Source organism: Podarcis melisellensis (assembly GCF_964234715.1).
Source record: "Podarcis melisellensis genome assembly, chromosome: 1".
Taxonomy (NCBI): Eukaryota; Metazoa; Chordata; class Lepidosauria; order Squamata; family Lacertidae; genus Podarcis; species Podarcis melisellensis.
The window spans coordinates 109591748-109613743 of NC_138528.1; the positions used below are offsets into that span (position 1 = coordinate 109591748).

At 41.9% G+C, this 21996-nt stretch overlaps 1 protein-coding gene across 2 annotated transcripts; it reads right to left on the reverse strand.

Annotated features, from left to right (window-relative positions):
• Positions 1-631: 631 nt before the first annotated feature.
• On the reverse strand, positions 632-21839 carry FASTKD1 (FAST kinase domains 1). Of its 2 annotated transcripts, none has more exons than XM_081917073.1 (15): positions 21368-21839; positions 19617-20124; positions 18323-18391; positions 15579-15704; positions 14620-15018; positions 12613-12723; positions 10439-10570; positions 8904-9390; positions 7970-8084; positions 6801-6929; positions 5906-6037; positions 5211-5324; positions 3519-3660; positions 2316-2430; positions 632-1219 (listed from the first exon to the last, which is right to left on the reverse strand). In XM_081917073.1, exons 2-15 carry the CDS (start codon positions 19949-19951, stop codon positions 1130-1132), a joined length of 2496 nt encoding a protein of 831 aa, XP_081773199.1. In that variant the 5' UTR covers positions 19952-20124; positions 21368-21839; the 3' UTR covers positions 632-1129. The 2 variants fall into 2 exon arrangements, with proteins under 2 accessions (XP_081773199.1, XP_081773200.1); XM_081917074.1 differs by lacking the exon at positions 21368-21839 and adding an exon at positions 21056-21347.
• Between the last annotated feature and the right edge of the window lie 157 nt (positions 21840-21996).

Sequence of the window (21996 nt, forward strand, 5' to 3'; positions counted from 1 at the left end):
GTATTCATTTAACTGTATAGCCAATTCCTGTGCTTGCATTCTGAGAATCGGGTTATGGAAGCCACCTCCATTTTTTAAAGATCAGCTTGGGTTCCCCTCAAAATATGGGGGTGAATTTGCTGAGTTGTGGAGTTCTGCAGGTTTAAAGCATGGGCCAGCCCTGAAATAGGAGGGGGACACCATGAAATAAATGCCAAATATTTGGAGGAGTGGTTTGCCTCTCTGCAACGGACAAGCAACCTGTGGTTGTCACTCACAATGCCTGGCAGGCTCAAGCGCTTGTGCTATTGTTGCATGTCTCCTGTTCTTTCAACGGCTGCGGCAGCAGCAGACCCAAGGGGAGATTCACACTGGGAAGGAAACATTACTGCAATTCACCAGCTCTTAGCAGAGGAAGATAGTTTTTAAATAGCAACATGACACATTTACTAGCTGGAACCAATTCAAAAATCAGAGTGTGGTAGCTTTCTTGTTCACCAGGCTAGAAGTACCTCTGTAGGAGGAAGAAGCAGGTATAAAGGTATCATAAACTGAGGGGAACAGGCAAGTGTGGTTTACTTTCACTTACTTTGACCCAAAGCAAAATTTCAAGGTGCAGAGACACATTCCATCCTAATGACTTCCATTAGGCTTTTTGTTCCATTGTCTTTTATTGCCCATTTGTATGCATATGAGAAACACAAATGTGTCTGAGCTAAGATTCTGAGAGGTCAGTGTATGTATGATTGATATTTTCCTATGGGTGGAAGAGGCAGCTCTTTGTGCCTCAAGGGGAGCAGCTCTGGAAGTTCTCCAACCCTGGGGGGGGGGTTCAGAAAGGAGGGTTACAGATGGGGAAACACATTCTCATCTACATTGGAATAATTATCCAGCCATTTCAAAGAGATGTGGTGGAGCATCAAAATCCAGGTCCAAATGTAAATCCAGAGGCACATCTGCATAGGCAGCAGGTGTGTGAACCTGCTTCCGCATGTGGGTCAGCCTTGTGGAACCAGAGCCTAGTGTGCGTTGTGATGATTTCAGTTTTAAAAAGGGATTTCAGTAAAGCCACATCAGGCTGAAAATATTTAATGTTCCATAGTCCATATAAAATAACTTCATGATTGTGTGTCTTCTTCACATGATTGTTTCAAACCTTTTCATATATTTTATTCTTTAGATACTCCATCCATGCCTCCTTTGATGACAGCTCCATGGAATTCCATTCAAAATGAGGGATCTGAAATAAAATAAAGTTTACTGTAGAAATATAGCAAGGGAAACCTATCAAGATACTTGTTTTTAACAAGAATCTCTGTTGTATTGGCATAGTTACACGGCTGCTTCTAGATCTGGTTGTAAACTGATTTGGAGGGGAACATGATAAGTGAAAACATGTTCAGACATAACACTAGTCAGTTTCCTGTTACAGAGCACTTGGTCACCTAAGGTTAGGAAACTGGACAGTATTCCATCTGCACTGAGGCTAAAGAACAAGATGATGGGTAGGCAAACTAAGGCCCGGGGGCTGGATCCAGCCCAATCACCTTCAAAATTCAGCCCGCGGACGGTCCGGGAATCAGCGTGTTTTTACATGAGTAGAATGGGCCTTTTATTTAAAATGCATCTCTGGGTTACTTGTGGGGCATAGGAATTCATTCACCCCCCCAAAAAAATATAGTCTGCCCTCCCACAAGGTCTGAGGGACAGTGGACCGGCTTCCTGCTGAAAACATTTGCTTACCCCTCCCCTAGGCAGCTTAGCCAAAGAGCAAGGATAATATGAATTGTTGTAGAACAACATATGGAGGTCCACAGGTTGTGAGATGAACTTGATAACACATCTTCCAACTGTGTAATTCTTTTCAATGTTTTTTAAAACTCAATGTAAGTTCTCTACCTTTTATTCAACCGTGTAAGTTTAAATAACCTCTCTTACTTTCCTCAAACCAAAGGCCATCTTTTTGCTGAAGCCTCTGGAATAACTGTCAAGCTCTAAGTCCCACTCTAAATCCAAACATGAGCAACTGGGGGGGGGGGGAATGGCGTCTTCTTCCTCTTTTTATTCCTGCCTCTGCTTCCATCTTTTCCCCTTTGCTGTCTCCCCCGCCCCGCCCCCTGGTCTGTTTTTAGATTGTAAGACCATTTGGGAAGTGGTGGTGGTGGTAATAATAATATTCAGCTGAGAACAACTTGAGAAGAACAGAAAGCAACTTTCAATGGGTCTACCCTGAGTAAAAGTTAGCAGAGCACAGCCCTGAATATTTATGATAAAAAGCTTTCAGATAACTCTGTAATTATGTGCAATATTGATACAAAATATAGAGGACAACATACCTGAACAACGTGGTATCCTAGAATCTCCAAATGTCGCTTTTTCATAGCAGCTTCTCCTTTCAGGTGATTCAAGTTCTTACAAAAGGCTTTTGAATCCAGAAAATCCACTGCAATTCTGAATACAATACAATCATATGTGCATGATTATAGGTTCAACAATCTGAAAACACAATCTACTCAGAATCAAAAGTGAGCCATTTAGATAATAGGGGCAGAAAACTCCTGAAACTGTATGTATGTCTCACCCTCAGAAGTGAAAAGAGGCAAGGGAAAGTGCAGAGTTTTATCATATTAAAACATGTATTGCAATGTTAAACTGCAAATGCATCAGTCTCTTCTGAACAAGGGGCCTCTGAAGGCTCATGCCTCCAGTTTCCCTGCCAAGGAGAACTTTCCCAGTTTCTTTCAGTAGAGGGAGACAACCTATGTTTATTCTTTTGCACACTTATAATACCTCACTCCACTGAAATGGAAAGGTTAACCCTGAACAAGAGATATCTGTCACATCTCAATGTGCATCAGTCTCTGCAAATATGTGGCATATGTCCAGAACAACAATAAAATCTAACAAGGTTTCTTCAGAGCAAATAAAGTTCAAGGAATGCTAAAATGGACACTCTTTAACAACATAGCCAGCTAGAAATTAACTTTCCATTGAGCAAGTAACTAAAGCAAATATAGGTTGCCCTATCAATAAGGAAGGGAGTTTCTACATTAGGAATGGTGTAGACTTAATGAAGGTGTCTATCCGGAATAAACTGCAGTAAATTAATGGAGGAAATTAAATATCCTTCTGAACGCCCTTTTTTATTTCAACTCAGCTTGCCTTGGTCCAAGAACCCTAAGGGCCTTGTAATAAAGCTTAGTGCATTTCACAATGTAGCATTTTATTCCAAGTCAAAAATATTAACGGCTGAAGAGCACACGCAGATGCGAAGATATGCTTCCCAGTTTAAATGGCAGCAGAAGTTGGCACTCAGGTTCAGGCCAAAGTAAGGAGCAACTCACTTTAAATGCTGTTATTTTAAATGTTGTTGTTAGCGACTAAAATTGTAAGTGCAACTTGCCTCTCACTTACTCTTTAGGAGCAAGTGGAGTCAGATACGTACAATGGGACAGATCAGCCTTCCCTGAATTTGTACGTGGCATGAAACAGTATGAAAGAAGATGGACCATAGAAGCACACAGAAAATATGTAACCACCTCTGAGCTCCCGGCGGCAGCCCTTTCCTTCCCAACAACAGGCCATCTTGCTCCCAGTGCATTCCCTTCAAGTCAGCCATGACAACAATCTGTTCGGTATGCGGAAGAGGCTTCTTGTTTTTATCAAGAATACACTCAAAGTCTGAAATAAAAATTATCATCTCAGGACTTGTCACAATAGGAAGTTAATGTTTACAGTGGGGCATGACTCCTCCACCAGTGCAATATTGCAAACCACAATGTTACTCAAGCACTACTACTGTATAATCAGACACAGGTATATACTTAAGAGCTGTAAACTTAAGAGCAGACTCTTAAGTAAAGCATGAAACAGCTTACATGGGGCTCCAGTGATCTACAATCCAGGTACTCACCAGGCTCATACTTTGCTTCAACAATACTTTAGCTCCCAGAGCACTCACTCACTATTTAAGGTTAGGATAATAGTTACACAGGCCACCACTTACAAGAAAAGAAAAGAAAACCTATAAGCAAAACTTCTCTGTTACACACAGGCTGACTATTTACTGCTTATGTCACTCCAGTCCCATTGATTTCAGTAGTACAACTTTTCACACCAAGATCCTGAGCACAATTACTTGGAAGGACATGCTACTATTAAATATGCTCCTCACTGGGGCTTATTATCCAAAAGATGCAAAGCCTCACCCAACCGCATTTTGATCCATGGCCCAACAGTTTCCACAAGTTTCATGCAAATGCAGTAGCTATTTTAAAGGGAAAGTTAGGGAGTAGCCTAGTTGTGAGGAATTCTACTTTTTGGGGGCGGGGATCAGGGGAGGGATTTTCATAGCTGCACTCAAAAGGCTGAGGTAAAATACAATTTAAACTTTAAAATAACATGAAATGCTACAGAATTGGGTGGGGAGCACAGTTGTCAAGACTCTCATACTACCTCATTGCATCCAGCAACTGCAAGAGCCTGGCCACTGTATCCCGTACATTGGTAACCCAGAGGCTGGATTAATGCAATGCGCTCTATATAGCTGTATTGTGTGGTTTTAAGTAGAATTGTTGTACTTGTTGTAGAATTTTGTTTTTAGAATAGCATATAAATAAAAGTATATAAGTACTACTACTACTACTACTACTACTACTACTACTACTACTAATACAGTGGTACCTCTGGTTACGTACTTAATTCGTTCCGGAGGTCCGTTCTTAACCTGAAACTGTTCTTAATCTGAAGCACCACTTTAGCTAATGGGGCCTCCTGCTGCTGCCGTGCCACCAGCGCACGATTTCTGTTCTCATCCTGAAGCAAAGTTCTTAACCCCAGGTACTATTTCTGGGTTAGCGGACTCTGTAACCTAAAGCGTATGTAACCTGAAGCGTATGTAACCAAGGTACCACTGTAATAATAATTTTATCATTTATACCCCGCTCATCTAGCTGGGTTGCCCCAGCACAAGAACTGGCCCTGATGGTGTTTGAGGCATCCGTCTTTGGTATCCCTGCATCAAACCACTCACATGGGCCCTCCTTTGGGCCTGTGAATCAGGACAGGCCTTCAATAAGGAAAAATAAATAACACTGCATTCAGATAACTATAGATTGTCTGGAAAGCCTGTGGGATAGCCAGGACTTGCTTCTGTACATTGAGAAATGTTTTGAAAGAGTTTCCCATGAAACGCTGAACCACAAAGGATTTCCCATGAATTAAACACCCACCGATTCCGTAGTAGTATGGAGTGAGAACAGACACCTTGGCAAAGTGGCTTCCTCCCAAAATTTCTCCCAGCAGTCCGTGAATCTGCTGTTGCAACGCGCTAAGACTACCACTGCCTGTGAGTGAAAAGAAATACAAAGCATAAAAACCAGATCAGAAGCAAAGGGAAGACAGAACAAAATATCCTGAATCATTTTACAAGAATGACGCGTGTTACGTTATCAGAAGGTGGAATCCAGGTGATGCTCCTTGAGCTTTTGCTCCAGTAGAGGCATCTACTAAAGGAAGAAGGGAGGCGATCTTTGCCAATTTGTCCCTCTGCCCAATGCCATCTTCCAACTCATCCTGGAGATTCCCCAACCCTCCAGAGCAGATGTTCAGGGGGTGCTATGGGCTTCAGTGGGGAGAGGGAATGGTGGGGGGAATCACCTCCTGCATTCTTTCATTAGCAGATACGTTATGCAAGGGTACCAAATGGATATTACCCTGAGACTGTCAGCATATTTTCTGGGGTTTTTTGTTTTTTTAAAAGAACTTCATATAGCACTTCAAAGCAGGCTGACAAGGACATAACTGAAGTTTAAGCCATTTCTGAAATGTTCCAAGTTTTAATAAATATGACTCTGTAAAGGTTTTTTTCTTTTAATGGACTGAGGCACCCATAATGCAACCGTCATTTAAAAGGTTAAATATTCACCTTTTCGCTGTAGTTGCTGACAGTAGCGCTCATGAAACCACGGAATTTGAAGCTCTGGGCACTCCAAACAGACTGCTCGGTTCAGTTCCATCAGCCGTAAGCGGACCCTCCGGTTTAAGGAACCCGGTAGCGCTGGTTTTTTTAAAAATGGAGGGGAAAAACGAACACTATTTACACCACTGTAGGTCTGACAGCACTTCTGTAAGTACAAAAGCAAGCAGCCCTTCAGACAAAGGGCATGGCCACAGAAGCAAATCAGAAGTCTCTTAAGCTGCAATCCAACCCCCACCACTGTACACTGGGCTGCGGGAGCACTGGACTGAACAGAGGCATCTCTCTGCTTGCTTCTGCTGGCTCAGCCAGCCTCCTGTCAGGATGCTGTCAGGATGCAAGTAACCTCATTTATAATCACAACTGAAAATCTTCATTCCTTCAAGCTGGGTGGCAAGAGAAGACATTTAAAACACAGTTTAGCCTGAATCAGATTTTACTTCCTTCCCATGATGGCGTTGGGGAGTAGTATGCAAGAGGAAGAAATACTAAGTAGGTTGATATTTCTAAGGCAGAGTATGTATCTGAAGAAAAGAATCATCGTGCTTTGCCCATTTTTACATGTGGGGGATATGCTCACACCCACATATCCCACTAAACAATATTCTAGGCAAGCCTCAGGCTCAACCATGGTTTGTTGTTTCTGAACTGGCAAACCGTGGTTTGTTGAAAATAACCTAACTCAAACATAGGAATATTATTCCAAGGTAGATTATTGGAAACCAAGAAGACAGCAGTATCCAAAAATGCAGTTGGCTATTCCTGTTCTGAGCAAAAGAAAACACATACACACAATCTCTTACAAAATGCAAGAGTCTTGTTAAAATTTGTAATTATTTCTTACTTTCAAGCTGGGCATCTAGTTTGGCCAGAAATTCGATGTTAAATATAGCCTTTATCACATTCTCTGGAAAATACTCAGCAACGGCCAAAGCAAAACCAAGCAGCACAAGGAGATGCGGTTCAAAACTACCTGTATAAAACAAATATATTAGTGTATCCTTTAACTGACAGTATCTCTGAAGAAGTGGAGAAACAGATGGGAAACTAGAACTCTCCACACCCATACAATCACACAGAGCCCCTTCCTTGCCACAGGAATTTATCATGGGTGGGGATAAAAGTGCATCCCTGTTCCTTGCTCAACAGCTATACCTAACACACAAGTGACACATGAACAAGGCTAAAATGTTGAATGTTTTTACATACATTTGCTTATTTATTCTGCTTCTGGAAACTGAGGTTTGGATTTTATAATGGTCCAGAGGAACAGAAGGAGCAGGGATATAGAGATTGGGAACAGGGCGGATGGAAAACAGTGGGGAACCATCACAGAAGGAAGAATGTGATGGCAAATGTCACAGTCCTAAAAACGACCCGATTAACTGTACACTGATAGAGCTTATTTTCATGCTGTTGGCTTTGACGTTAATTTGGACAGAATAACAGATCCTTCGCCCACATCCTCTCCAGCATAGTTTATGTAAGAAAATCACTGCTAGTACTCCCACACTTGTATTCACCCAGTCCTTGCCTACCAGCCCCTTCTCCATACATTGCCGTGCCTAAGGCTGTGCAACTGGGTCTTCCCACATTGCGAGCGGCACATTTGCAGCAGCAGCTTCATAAGCACCCTTTACAGGAAATAGCCAAATGAATCTTTGTCTTAAAATCTGTGGGGGTATTTTTGTATCAGCAAGCACAAATCGTTTAAAATGTGCTCCTGCTTAGCGCTGTGCTCATTTTGAAAGATGGGGAAAGGAAGAGCTGCCACTTCACTGCTCACCAGTTTAAATTCATTCTACCTGCCAATGTTTAGAATAGTTAGCACAACGTTGTTGTCGTCCCCCCCCCCCCCGCGGCCTCCCAAAAAACAACAACAAAAGGTTCTGAATTATATCAGTTTTCTTTGATTCAAAAAGAGATTTTATTTGGCCTTGTGCGCTCATCACACTGCCAGTTGGCACCTGGGGGAAATGTCACCTGGCTACCATTCCTCTCTGATGAACTTACCCAAGCAAGAGCTCAAGTGCTGAAGGCAAGCCTCAAAAAACTCTTCACTCTGGGGAGGATCGTAATTTAGAGTAGCAAAGGGACGGAGAAAAGAGTAAATCTCAGAACTGTAAACCTAGAGAAGAAAGCAGGGGGTGAGGAGAAAAGGACAGTTAGCATTCACCATGTATGTCTGCCAGATTTTAATAATTCCTCCTATATACCTGAAGGAGCGTCTCCACCCCCATCATTCAGCCTGGACACTGAGATTCAGCTCTGAGGGCCTTCTGGCGGTTCCCTCACTGCAAGAAGTGAGGTTACGGAGAACCAGGCAGAGGGCCTTCTCAGTGGTGGCGCCCGCCCTGTGGAACGCCCTCCCATCAGATGTCAAGGAAATATACAACTACCTGACTTTGAGAAGACATCTGAAGGCAGTCTCTTCAGGGAAGTTTTTAATGTTTGATGTTGCATCATGTTTTTAATATTCTGTTGGGAGCCGCCCAGAGAAACCCAGCCAGATGGGCGGGGAATTATTATTATTATTATTATTATTAAAGCAACAAAAGTTAAGAAGGTGGTCTGTAAACATCGAGTTCCTTCCCCACACATCAGTGGGGCTTTGTTGAGCCAACAGCCGATTCCCCCATTGTATGCAACTTCACTGATGGACACAGGGATTTGGAATATAAGACCCGTGTAAATGGGGATATGCTTTCTATAAAATGGGTCCGCGTCTTCAGTCTCTCCCTAATGTGAGCAAGTTATACATGTTCCCGAGGTAGCAATCAAATCACTCAGCGTAGTGTGCAATGCAGACCCAATACACCGGGGGGGGGGGGGGAGGAAACAGCTCTGATAAACTATGTCCAAATAAGAATACACACGAAATGTAACACTGCATGCTGTTTGTACTATCACTTTCAAGGGAGATGAAATGATCATGTGTTGTTAGTACCTTATCTATATGCTGAACGGTAACGGCAGCTATTCTATCAAGTAATGGAATGCAGAGATAGGAAGTTCTGGCAAAGAAAGATGACAACTCTGGCACATTTGTCCATGTAATCTGGTCCGTCAAGCGCTGAAGAGCAACCATGGTTTCCTCAAGGAGCATTTCTTCAAACCACTCTCCAGATATGTATTTCAACTCGTCTAACAGAAGATCCAGATCGTTGGCTTTCTGAAGTCTCTCAAGTGCACAATTATTGACTTTTTGCAAAAGTTTTCCGTACTGCACCGTGGGGCTTTGCTGATGGGGCTGATCACGTCGAATCCATTTCATAACAGCTGTGGCGAAGGAACTCAAATCACTCAGGCTGCACTGAGGCATTACAGCCTCCATTCGAGTGACTATGACTTCATCCATGTAGGAGTTAGGAAGCAAGGAAAGAACACGGATGAGCATGGAAATATCCGTCGGTATGACATTAGTGTGTAAACAGCTGGAATGCAAAACAGAGAGATATACATCTGTCAGTGATGAAGAGTAGTGAAAATCGGCAGGCCACAAATATTTTTTAGTGCATTTTACACCCAGGTCAATTGCATATTTGCTTGAAAAGAAATCCGACCGATCAGGAATGAGCAGCGGGTATGGGAGGCAGTGGCATCGTTGTGGCTTACCAGAAGGAAGATGTGGAGCAGTGTGGCCAGCTCCTGCTGGTGTGGCCAGCACCAAACTCCCTGCCACCTCATCCCCAGTCCTGGTAAGCTACAGTAACACCAGTGCTGGGAGGCGAACAACCAACCCACCCACAGATATCATTGCAAGTTACTTAAATCCCTAGTCCTACACGCTGAAAATGTGAAAATAGGAACAAATACAGCAAACTGGGTCAGACTGAGCTTATTCCCTGATGTAATTCACTTATAATTCCTTAGCAAGAAATTGTATCCACTGTATCAAATTTTAAAAGGGTATGAAAATTAGAGAAGTACCCTGTTCAAAGACATTTTCAATTGATTAATTTATCAATTAAATGGAGATCTGCATAAAAATGTTATTTCTAAAGCCAGTAGTGTGCTTTATTTAGAATCGAGATATTCTTCCCATGTGCAAGAGGAAGAATGCCTTCTTAAGATGATCACTGCAAACTGCAATTTTGATAAGTACAGTGGTACCTCGGGTTACATACGCTTCAGGTTACAGACTCGCTAACCTAGAAATAGTACCTCGGGTTAAGAACTTTGCTTCAGGATGAGAACAGAAATCGTGCTCTGGTGGCGCGGCAGCAGCAGGAGGCCCCATTAGCTAATGTGGTGCTTCAGGTTAAGAACAGACCTCCGGAACGAATTAAGTTCTTAACCCGAGGTACCACTGTACTTCCTGGTCCATGGGGTCACGAAGAGTCAGACACGACTAAACGACTAAACAACAACAACAACACTTCCTTGAATTCTGCTAAGGAAGAAGGGAAGGATTCAAATGTAACAAATTAATAAAGAAAGTGATCATCAGAATATATTTGCTGATAAAATGTGCTTTCTTACCTGGTGAGCAATCTCTGTAATTTGGAATAAATCTCAGGATTGGAGCAATGAAATAGGAGGAGGGCGTAGGCCAATTTGGCCAATTCTACTGGTTTGTAGAGATCCATATGTTTGTAAAGCAGAGACACAATCCTGAAAACCAAAAGCAGATGAGGCTAAATTTCAGGGTGAAATTAAAATCCTTTCAAATAATAGTGAAGATGTATTTTACAAACTGCCCTGGCCTTGAGATGAACACACATTAAATTACAAGATGGATCATAAATCTATTTTGAATGGAGTATCTGTAACATCGGCACAACAGCAAAAGCAGGCTGCTTGGGATCTGTCAATGCTTTCTGATAATGATGCCCTGCATTTCATGTGTTATTATGCCAGGGGTCACCACCATGATGTCAGTGGGTGCCATTGTGCCTGTCAATACCTCTTTGCAGTGCCCACGAAAAGACATGGCAAATGTCCCTTCAAAAATCCACAATGCGCGATAGAATGTTTACTCTTCCTGCTCTGCTGCTGTCTGCAGTGGCTCAGCTTTTTACAATGAGCTCACGCCCTTAAACAAGCCCACATTTCACTAGATCCCAGAACTGTACATTTTATGTTATGCCATATCCTCCATGGCAGCTATTTTGCAGCTGGTACCCTATGGCACTCCCTCAGATTCCAGAAGTGACCATCCCTTTGCCCTGAAAGGCTGGCGATCACTGGGTTATATCCAGAAACTTGAACGAAGTTGGGATACCCATAGACTGCTGCAAATAGATATATTGTCTTATTCCAGCAATAAAAATGGTATAATCTGAAAATCAGGTCCATATTGGCCTTGCCTTCACTGGCAGAAATCTGGACTCCAGTCCTTAATTAAAGAACGTAGTTAATAAAAGGATGATTGGATCCAATGGTGCCTTCCATTTGTGGATGTTTCTTTGATACAGTAGAGCCTAATATTAATGGAAATGGGAAAGCAATTTGTATTTATCCCCCTTTCTTCTGCAGCCCCTTGCAAGGTTTGACCAAAACAAGTCAAACACCCCTGTCGTTTACCTAAGTGCCAGCTGAATCCCAGAGCCTTCTGTGAATGGAAGGAGTCAAGCTGGGTATACCATAGCATTCTATAAACTAAATTCACTTTTTCAGAGAGGAAGGGAAGAAAGTGATACCCGCTTTCCAAGACAGTGGACCGTATCCAACAGACACAAACAACATATGAGTGAAAAGCACCTCTACTCATATATGGCAGGAGGAAGAAAAATGTCATTCAGTTGGAGGCCCTCATACTTTTAGGGAGACTAAAAATTTATGCTGGTCTTGATCCTGGTCACTGTATTTGCAGCAATTTCAGGGCACCATACAGAGAAAGGGAAAACACCAAGTAGATGCAGGGAAATTATTTTCTCTCTGCTCTTTAATTTTTACCCCAAGCCACCCTAACAGGGAAACAAGATGTTAAATACCTTCCTATATTTAATATGCATGCTTAAAATTGTAAATAGCTGCTGTGAGAAAGATATGAAATTAGGAATGCAACAGGTGGGTGGGATTTAAGGCTTTCCTCTCCTGCTGCCATTCTGATGAAAACCTCTTCTCAAAAGCTGCTTATTTGCATTGTAAGAAAACCTCCTATTGGCACTACGGGATTCTTTCTGGCCATGCAAAAAGGAGCTGCAGGGGAGACATTTTCCTTTTTAAAAGCAGGTACATTAAGTGTAAAGATGCATTTAATGTTTTGCCTAGCTTGGCCTCAGGCACAAAGTAGGACAAAATAACTATGCTGCTTTTGTTCACCAGCTTCATTGAGGTTTACTAACACCCGTTGTGTCAGGACATGTCTTCTGCACTTTCCAGCATACATTTCCACAAAAAACTCTTAAGTCAAATGAGCTTAATGTCAACCAAACAGTGATGAGTTACACCATAATCCTAGGCACGCTTACCTGGATGCAAGTTCTGCTAAAATCAATGGGACTTGCTTCCAATAGATGTGTTTAGGACTGTGGTGTAAGGTAAGTCAACGGCAGATCATATAGTGCAAGCATATTCAGTGTTCTGTATCGGTCATTCTTAAACTAAACAGAAGTTACAGATTTTTCACTTGCTGCATTCTGAACAGTCAGAAAAGGGAAGTTACAGAAATTGAGAACATTTTGAGTCGCCATCTTGTACTGAAGGTTTACTTTTGAATCAGTTGTGGATGTCTGATTTCTGTTTCTTGCATAGTGTCCGCCACTGCCAATGTTTGCTGATGGTCAAATTCATCTGCCACTAGTAGAGCAGTTTCAGTTAACCTAAAAATAAACATACAAAATATTACATATTTCCAGCAGTTTAAGAGGTCACAAAGTTGTGTATATCACTCTTATTTCAAAAAGGGAAAGAAGCGTGCTTGGGGAAATGGAAACAGACTCCATAAAGTGAAGCTTTTGATGTATCTTGAAAGAAAGAAAGATAACCTTAAAACACACACACACCTCCAGTAAACATTTAGGATTAGAGGTTCCCCATCAGGGAGCATTTTAACTTAGGGTCACACTGAATGAATAATATCTTCAGGAGCAGGAGAATGGTGTGGTTCCTTTACTGATAACTAGACAGCTACAATAGTGATGTATGGAAGTGAGAGCTGGACCATAAAGAAGGCTGATCGCCGAAGAATTGATGCTTTTGAATTATGGTGCTGGAGGAGACTCTTGAGAGTCCCATGGACTGCAAGAAGATCAGACCTCTCCATTCTTAAGGAAATCAGCCCTGAATGCTCACTGGAAGGACAGATCCTGAAGCTGAGGCCACCTCATGAGAAGAGAAGACTCCCTGGAAAAGACCTTGATTTTGGGAAAGATGGAAGGCACAAGGAGAAGGGGACGACAGAGGACGAGATGGTTGGACAGTGTTCTCGAAGCTACCAGCATGAGTTTGACCAAACTGCGGGAGGCAGGGGAAGAAAGAAGTGCCTGGCATGCTCTGGTCCATGGGGTCACGAAGAGTCGGACACGACTAAACAACAACAACAACATACAGCTACAAATACAGCATGTTTCCTAAGTCCCAGATTCGGTAATATGCTCTTCCACCATCACAAGGGCAGCATATAAGACAATGCAGGAAAAGCATGCAGCTGATCCAAGGCAAATACCGTATTTTTCGCTCTATAAGACACACCAGACCACAAGACGCACCTAGTTTTTGGAGGAGGAAAACAAGAAAAAAAATATTCTGACTCTCAGAAGCCAGAACAGCAAGAGGGATCGCTGCACAGTGAAATTAGCAATCCCTCTTGCTGTTCTGGCTTCTGGGATAGCTGCGCAGCCTGCATTCGCTCCATAAGACGCACACACATTTCCCCTTACTTTTTAGTAGGGAAAAAGTGAGTCTTATAGAGCAAAAATTACGGTAAATAATAACACTTTTGGTTCTGGATTGGTGAAGGGTGAAATTTGGAACCTTAGCTTCTGTTCTTTCTGTAGGGAACAGTGACCTCAGCCCCCTCATCTCTTGTGCCATTGTGAGCAAAGAAAAACGGAAACACAAACCACATGATTCTGTACAGAAATACTTTTGGAACAAGCAATTATTGTTGGCTGTTGGTATCAACAAATGCATATTGAGATGAAAGAGCAGTCTAAATATTGCAACAAAACACCAAAACTGTTCAAATGGACCAAGGGAATAGAGAGTGCTCTGTTCTAGTTCTATGCTATTGGTGGTACCCATGGAACTTCAAATTTCTGAAGACATTTTCAGGGTAACAGAAACTCTGTGCACATCTCTTTGGATTTGAGCCTGTGACTAATTCTGCAGTCTCTATTACTTCTGAGGAAGGAGTTAAGTGTGCTCAACAAGGCTGTTGTTGGGTTGCCTTTCCTCAGCACAACAAGAGAATTTGTCACAGATGGAGTGAAAAAGAACACAATGGCAAGGTGTGTGTGTGCATATATGCAACCTGAAATCTATTTTGTCAATTTGGGTCAACAATAGTAACAAAGCAAGTCGACAGGAGGGTGTTTCACCATTAACAGCATAAGCCGAGCACAACTCTATTGCATTTGTAGTTTCCCTTTGTTGAACTGCAGCCTATTCTGCCTCAGATAGCAATGGTCTTCAGATAAAGCATGGAAAAATTCACTTCCTTTTCTAAGGAAAAATGTATTCACATGCACACCCAGTAAGCCAGAAGTGAAACTTACCGTTCTCTGACCTCTGGTCCTGCCATGGGTGCAAGGGTAACAAACAGTCGAGGGAAGCTTGAAGAATTATTGTAGTCATCCATTGCTTCCATCAGTTTCTGTTTAGCAACTAATTTTAACTCAACGCTGCTGAATTGTAAAGCCTGGTAAAGTCCAAGGATGATAACCACACGGTCAACACCTAGCTGGTTCGCATTCTGAAGAAAAACTTTGTTACACTTGTCCAGCAGTGGTCGATGTGGTAGTTTGACGTTCCGGAGAAACTGTACAAATCGTCTGGCATTATTCAAGGGGGCAGATTCCGAGGTTTCCAGAAGAAACTCTGCCTTCTGTATTAACCGATCTCTAAAATGCTGCGAGATAACACCAGATATGCTGACCATCAAAATTGACAAGACCCTAAAAACATTCCAAAAAAAGTATGCAGTGATTGAATGAACCCAACAATATTTAAAAGGACATTACATTAAAAATGGAAAGGACTAGAGGAGGGGAGGTAAGGTTTTGAGGCAGAATGAAACTGGGTATCTTTTTTTTGAAACTCTATTTGAAAGAGGCATAAATTAAAGGAAAAAGCATTTTGCCTTCAAGGCAAAGCTGTTCTTGTGTCTTTTCTTAATGCTATGCAGACTGGAGTGTTTTCAAGCAAAATAACGGAAATATTTCCATATCAGAAGGATAGATCTTTCTCTGCCAATGAAGAGAGATCTGCAATATCCTAGGGTCCCTGCAATGCCCTCCTAGGGACTGTAGGATTGCAGCGGAAGAGGATTTAAATCCACAGGCACAATAAAACATATGGGGTGTCCTATCAGTTGCACCTTCATTAGAATTGTGTTCAGCTAACTTAAACAACAAGAGAGGCCTGAACAGATATGCTACAGTAGTGCTGTACATGCATGAGAACGGTAACAAAAATACTCTCAATTCTTCTGAGACATTTATTAAATTAAGATTACCTTCCATCTTGTATGGAATCCAAGTTCCTATTCACAATATCAGCTATATAACCAGTGAGAGGACTAAAGTACATTTGTTGGTCATGTAGGCACATTGCAAATTTAGATAGCAGAGGCATGCTGAGTCTGTGAGGATATAAAAGGAAAAGCCTGCTTTACTAAAGCTTTAAAACATTTACCTATATACAAAATTTAAGAGATTCTTGAAGAGCAGTTCACTGCTTACTTACATTATTGATTTTAAAATAACAAACAAACCTGCAACTGTCCCTTGGTAACAAATTATAATACCTTTACATCCTGCAGTTATTGGTCATCCTAGATTACTACTTCAAGTACCTTGTAAAATAGATTTTAACATTTCTGGACTGGTTTTCTTTTTGCTGTTTACTGCTGGTTTTATTAAGTGTGGTTTGTTGTATGTTATTTTACCTTGCAAGCAGCCTTGAGAGGGTTGATGCCCTTTGTGAAGGGAAGGGGGGTATTTACTTGTTTACTCTATAATAACAAAACCCAACTTCCACTCCACTGGTTCTGCTAAAACCAGGCCACCAGCGCTAGATTTAGGGCAGTTCCCCTGCCAAGCCAAATATGTGCATCACTATCATCATCATCATCATCATCCCTGTATTTATATAGGTACCTACTGAAAAGATACATATAAAAGCAATTATACCAAAAGTAATTATTGTGAAAATAAGAATGGGGTGGCAATTTTTCCCCTTTGTTGAGGGCACCATATTACCAAAGTCCACTCATGATACTAGGAGGGAGGGGGCAAAGTTTTAAAGCTATTTTTTAAAGGAAATTTGCAATGGGCTGACATACTCCTGGGTTTTCCTGGAAAATTATACACAATTTTCAAAAATTCAGCTGGGACGCCATTTCCGATGGACGTATGGTAGCTCTACCTTACACTGCAATCAGTTATCCTATTAACATGCTATAGCCAAATTGACCTTTTATTTTCTCCACCCCTGTTAAGCCTCATCAGTACATTGAGGACTCTGCACGAAGTGTTTTTCCCCCCAAACCTTTACTGATTTATCGAAGCAAAGGTTTGTCTCACTGTACTACCATGGAAATAATATTTCTGGTATTCCTACCAGTCATCCCAAAACAACTCCCCCGGTATCTTTGGCCTAAGCCACATGATTCAGCTATTCCCCCAGCAAGTCTTTGGCCATCCTCAGATCTAACTTCTTCCCTGATCCTGGCATTGTCTTCTGGTGGAACTGGCAACCAACCACAACTCTGACCAAGGGCTTGCTTACAGTTCCACTTGTCCCATTGCTTTCCCCTGGGAAAACCTGAACTGGAACAAATGCCAATTGGTTTCTCTCTGGATTGATGTTTGTTCATCTTCAGTGGTAAACAGCAGGTTTCCCAGCAGCGGGTCAAGCAAAAAAAAACCTCTTGGACCCATGCTTTCTAGACAAGCAGAAGTGTGGATGTGTCCTACCTAGCTCAACTAAGTACTGCTGACCAGCACCCAGTAGTATTATATACACTTCTTCTGGCCGCTCCAGTCTAGCCCCAGCCAATCACACCATCTAATTGAAAATTCTGAATCTGTACCCATCAATCAAAATTGGCATACTGAGAATTCTAACTCAAGAGCAGTCCATTAAGGCTCCACAGGACAGTTAGACTGGCTTACATTGGACCATACAGAAACATGTAAATAACTAGCCTCAGCCCCCTCTGGCAAGTGGTAAATACCATTTCTAGACTGGTAGCCTTCAACTATTTCAGAATGGGGGTCATCTTTAACCCAACATGCATTTGGGGATCAGCTTCTTATTTTTATTTAGCATATATTTGAAGTACAGTGGTAGTACTGTTGTTGTGACCACCTTAGGTCAGGTACAACCTAGCAGAGGGTCCTTGCCTTGTCCTTCTTTCCCTTTAAAGTTTTACTTAAATGTGCATCAGAACTGGAGGCAGGGGAGAGGACAGGGAGGGCTCTAGGGTGCAGACCAGACACAAGAGGAAAAAAGCAACATGTATCCCAAAGTGAGCTTGTGACTGACCACAGCACTGAACATTAAAGTTTTCCAAATCCCTTGAACTTCCTGCCTATCTGCATAAGGCACCCTCATTTTACTACTTTAAATCCCTGCTGAAATCTTCATATCACCAAGCCCACTGAGTCACATAATTTAACATACAGTATATACCTGCTTTTTAAATTTTGCTGATTTTGTGATTTTTTTAAAAAAAAATAGTTTTATGTATATCGCTGCTCACAAAGCTTAGATATTAGCCCAGATTCTTGAGTTTATTGTTCTGGTACACTTTAACTTCCTCAGGGAAGGGCGGACTGGAGCAGAGGTTATTTTCTCCCATAAATCTTTATAGATTCTTCTATAAACTGGTTTAAAACCAAGTCTTCCACTGCTTTCATTTAGGAATCTTAACAGTGCAATCGTATACTGAAATAAATCCCACTGAGGTTAGTTAGCCTTACTGCCAGTTACATAGCTATCAAATTTAAGCCTAAAGTCACCTTTCAAAATCTATCCAGGAGTGTTACATTCTTAAATCTGTAGCTGCCTGTATTGGTACAATGGTCCTCAGTGTAAATTTATCTTAACCCACAACTACTTCAGCTTTGAAGAGAGAAAGGGTCCTGCCATACTTTTAATAAATTAAGCTTGTCACTACTAACCTTATGATAGTTTTTATAAGCATGAACTCTCAAGCTTTCAGATTATAGGATTTTAATTTTAATGTGTACTTGCCCATTTAATCTTCTCCAGCATTCCATGACGAGCTCTTCAACCAGCGAATCATGGGCCTCAATTCCAAACCTTCACAAGGACCAAAAGACAAGTCAAATTCTCTGCACAGATATTTTAACAGAGAGAGATGGGGAGGGGGGAAAAACCTGTGCGATTTTAAATGTATTACAAATAGCAGGTTGCTAGAGTTTTGTGCTTACCGAACACTTTCCTTGCGCGTTCTGGGAAACCTCTTACAACTATGAACAGATCAGTGCTTGGAACTGTGCAGCTAGGATGCCAACTGTCTTTCCCCTTTAAACCCCACATTTTCTTCAAGGCCTTTTACTCAACCACTTAAATCCCTGGGCCAAGTTCAGCTTCCTAGTTCCACTAGTAGGAGCCAGTTCAAGGGCTCCCGCTGGCGCAATGGGGTCCCCCCCACTGCACCCCCAAATCGGCACTGTGGGGATTAGGAGAACCCACAAACAGCATGCAAGTGGTAGAAGAGGTGAGGTTGTTACGCCAGGCAGGCAAAAAGGCTTGCGCCGATGGAATATTTTACCGAGAGGCTGAATTTCCTCCCATCTCCGCTGTAACCAACCGTAAATATGCAAATATGCATTTGCTCACATTCAGCCCTTAACATTTGGCTCTCCTTCTTCTGTTGGCTTCTCCATTGCTCTGCCTGCTTGGGACAGAAAGTCAGCCACAGCTGGAACTTTGTATTTTGCTTTTCAAACTTTTTGGACTCTATCAGCCCCAGCCTGCATTGGCCAATGACCACGGGTGATGAAAACTGTGGTCCAACATCTGGAGGTTTACAGATTCCCCATCCCTGCAGTAACCAATAGTGAGAACCCTCTGGAAGTTGTTGTCACCTCTGCAATGATTGTCTAGTTTCCCTTAGAACTGCCTAACATCAGGTCATTAATGGGAGAAAATATTGGCAGCCAAGCTACCTTTGCTTTGGCTTGACTGTGCCTGTAACTATCAGTCCCTACACCGCCTTTTACACCTAACATCTGCTACGTGAGAGTAATCTCATACATTTTTATGGAGGTCAGACACAGGTATTGTGACACATTAGATCATACATTGTTTAGATAGATATAGATAGATAGATAGATAGATAGATGATAGAGAAATATGAGCACATTTTAAACGGGCATTGTACCAGCGAGCTGTGCTTTTGCAGCAACCAGGATGCTTCAGTTTAAGCATATACATTTTTTTAAAAACACAATTAATTTTTTAAATCACAGATTAATACACTTACCCTCATTACATTTCGGCATCATACTATATGGCTTACCTGAGTAAATTATACAGAATATCCACTAATGCTTCATTATCCATTTGTTCAATCTTGTTTTCTGCTAAAATGCGAAGTATAAGAAACTGGGAGTGATTTTTTACATAATCAGTAAGCCTCAGAGGCTCAGGCTTCTTCTTTTGAAACTCCCAAAGTATATTAATTGCCCTTCCCACGTGTTTTTCAGAAAGTTTGGTTTTGTTCTTTCCAACAAGGTCAAACACTTGATCTTCATTTATGCAGTTATTTAGCTGGCTTAACAAGGGATCACTACTCCAAGTCTGACACTGGCGACATCTCAGTGCAAATAAATAAAAACGTCTTACAGAAAGCATTTTTGTGATTTTTATGTTTTTTGAAACATGTCCAGAATGAGGCTACTCTTCTTCACTTCCAATCAGATGCAAACCACAAGCTAGCAGCAAGGTAAAGCATTTAGATATATAATATTGCTTTTCCCTTATTCTTTGTAGTTATTGTTGAAGAAGCGGAAATAATTCTGAAGAACCTGCAAAAGCAGCAGTTTAAAATAATTAGTCTTGCAAATAAGTTATTAAACCACAAAATTTGATTGTTCTGTCTGCCTGTGCATGCCTGTATCAATATTGTAGCCTATCAATAGTCCAAACAAACAATATTTGGCATTCAAACTTCACACAAAATCATGGTTTAGTGTTACATGATGAGTTGCAGTGAGCCTCAGGTTCAATACTCCTCCCCTCCTCCGGTGTAGCTATATAGGAATTTGGAAGCTCTCACCTTCATTTTCGATTCAGCTTCCATTTTTTATTTTGCTGCTCACCGGGAAAAGTGAACTCAAAAAAAGCGTAGATCATCTTAATGGTTTGTTGAAACTTGCGAACTTCAAAGCACAGGTTTTATGAAGTTAGCTTGTTTCAACAAACCATAGTTGAGAAATCTGTCCATATAGCACTAAACTGTAATATAGCAATATGCGTGAATCAAGCCACTGCAATTGTCCCCCCATCAAGTAAATAAATATAAAAACTTAACTAACTCACCAATTACCTCGCAGATAACTTGGTTCTGCCTCCCTCTGGGATATGTGGATTTCCTGAATCAGCGGAGGGCTGAACTAGATCACATTTAAGGTTCCACCCAACTCTAGGATTATATGAATATGTATTCCCGCAGGTGTTCTGAGGTAATGATGATATTGTACTTCCTTCCTGATTTCAAGATGGATCTGACCCAAAACCTTTCCAACAAATCCAAGCTCACTATATTGTCTATTTTTTATTTTTAAAAACAATGTGTCTTGACATCCACTCATTTTCATACAGAATAGTGAAGCTCCTTCTCAATATATATTTTTTTAAAAAACCAAAACAAAACCCCCTCTGTAGAAGCCACGTGAGAATAAGTCCACCCCTGTACACATAAACCTAGTACAACCTCTAATGTATCGACATTATCACCTTTCTGCAGCTGTGAAGGTAACAGTTTGAACCCCCGTGAACCACCTGGATCCTTGTGCCCCTTACGCTGCCTAGGAAGTATAAGAACATCTCTTTCAACAGAAGCATGTCGCACGCAGGAAAAGGAAGACTTCCTACAGATCACACGACCATGCTGCCTATTGCAAAGCAGGCTCCTCCTAGAATCCACATGGCGGGAGATCACCACCTCTGCTCCAGCAGCAAATATCCCCGCATAGAGAGACGACTGGCGAACAATGAAATGAATGTCTATAACTCCGTCCACACCGGCCGCAAAAAATACATACTTACCAGCCGCTCCGCAGCTTCTGTCCTATATACAGCAATCGGGTCTGAGTCTTGGTTGAAGAATCTGCTACTATGTTTCCCAGCATGCTCCACCGACAGCCTCCTTGCCTGTCGGGAGTTGTAGTCTTTCCATTGTGCAACGTTGCTTGCGGCGAATCTAGGCTACAACTATTTGGTGGGGTGACGAAGTGTGATGGCAAGCTGCTTTAAAAAGTGTACTCCCAGGACGACTCCTACCAGCCTTAAGCTGATTTATTAAACTTTGCCTCTCCCTAGGGATCTGCGAATTTATTTTTGGCCAAGGGTTATTGATAATACATGCAAGATCACAACCAGCCTTTCTCAACCTTGGGTCCCCAGATGTTTTTGGCCTACAACTCCCATCATCCCTGACCACTGGTCCTGTGAGCTAGGGATGATGGGAGTTGTAGGCCAAAAACATCTGGGGACCCAAGCTTGAGAAATCCCAACTTTGGGGCCCCCAGATGTTGACTACAACCCCCATCATCCTCAGCCACCATGGTCAGTGAGTTGTAGCCCGACATCTGGAGACCCAGGGTCGGAAAGGATGCAACCAGACCCTTTTGTTTCATTTTCTAACAGTACAAATTTAAGTCCGCGCTATGTTGGAG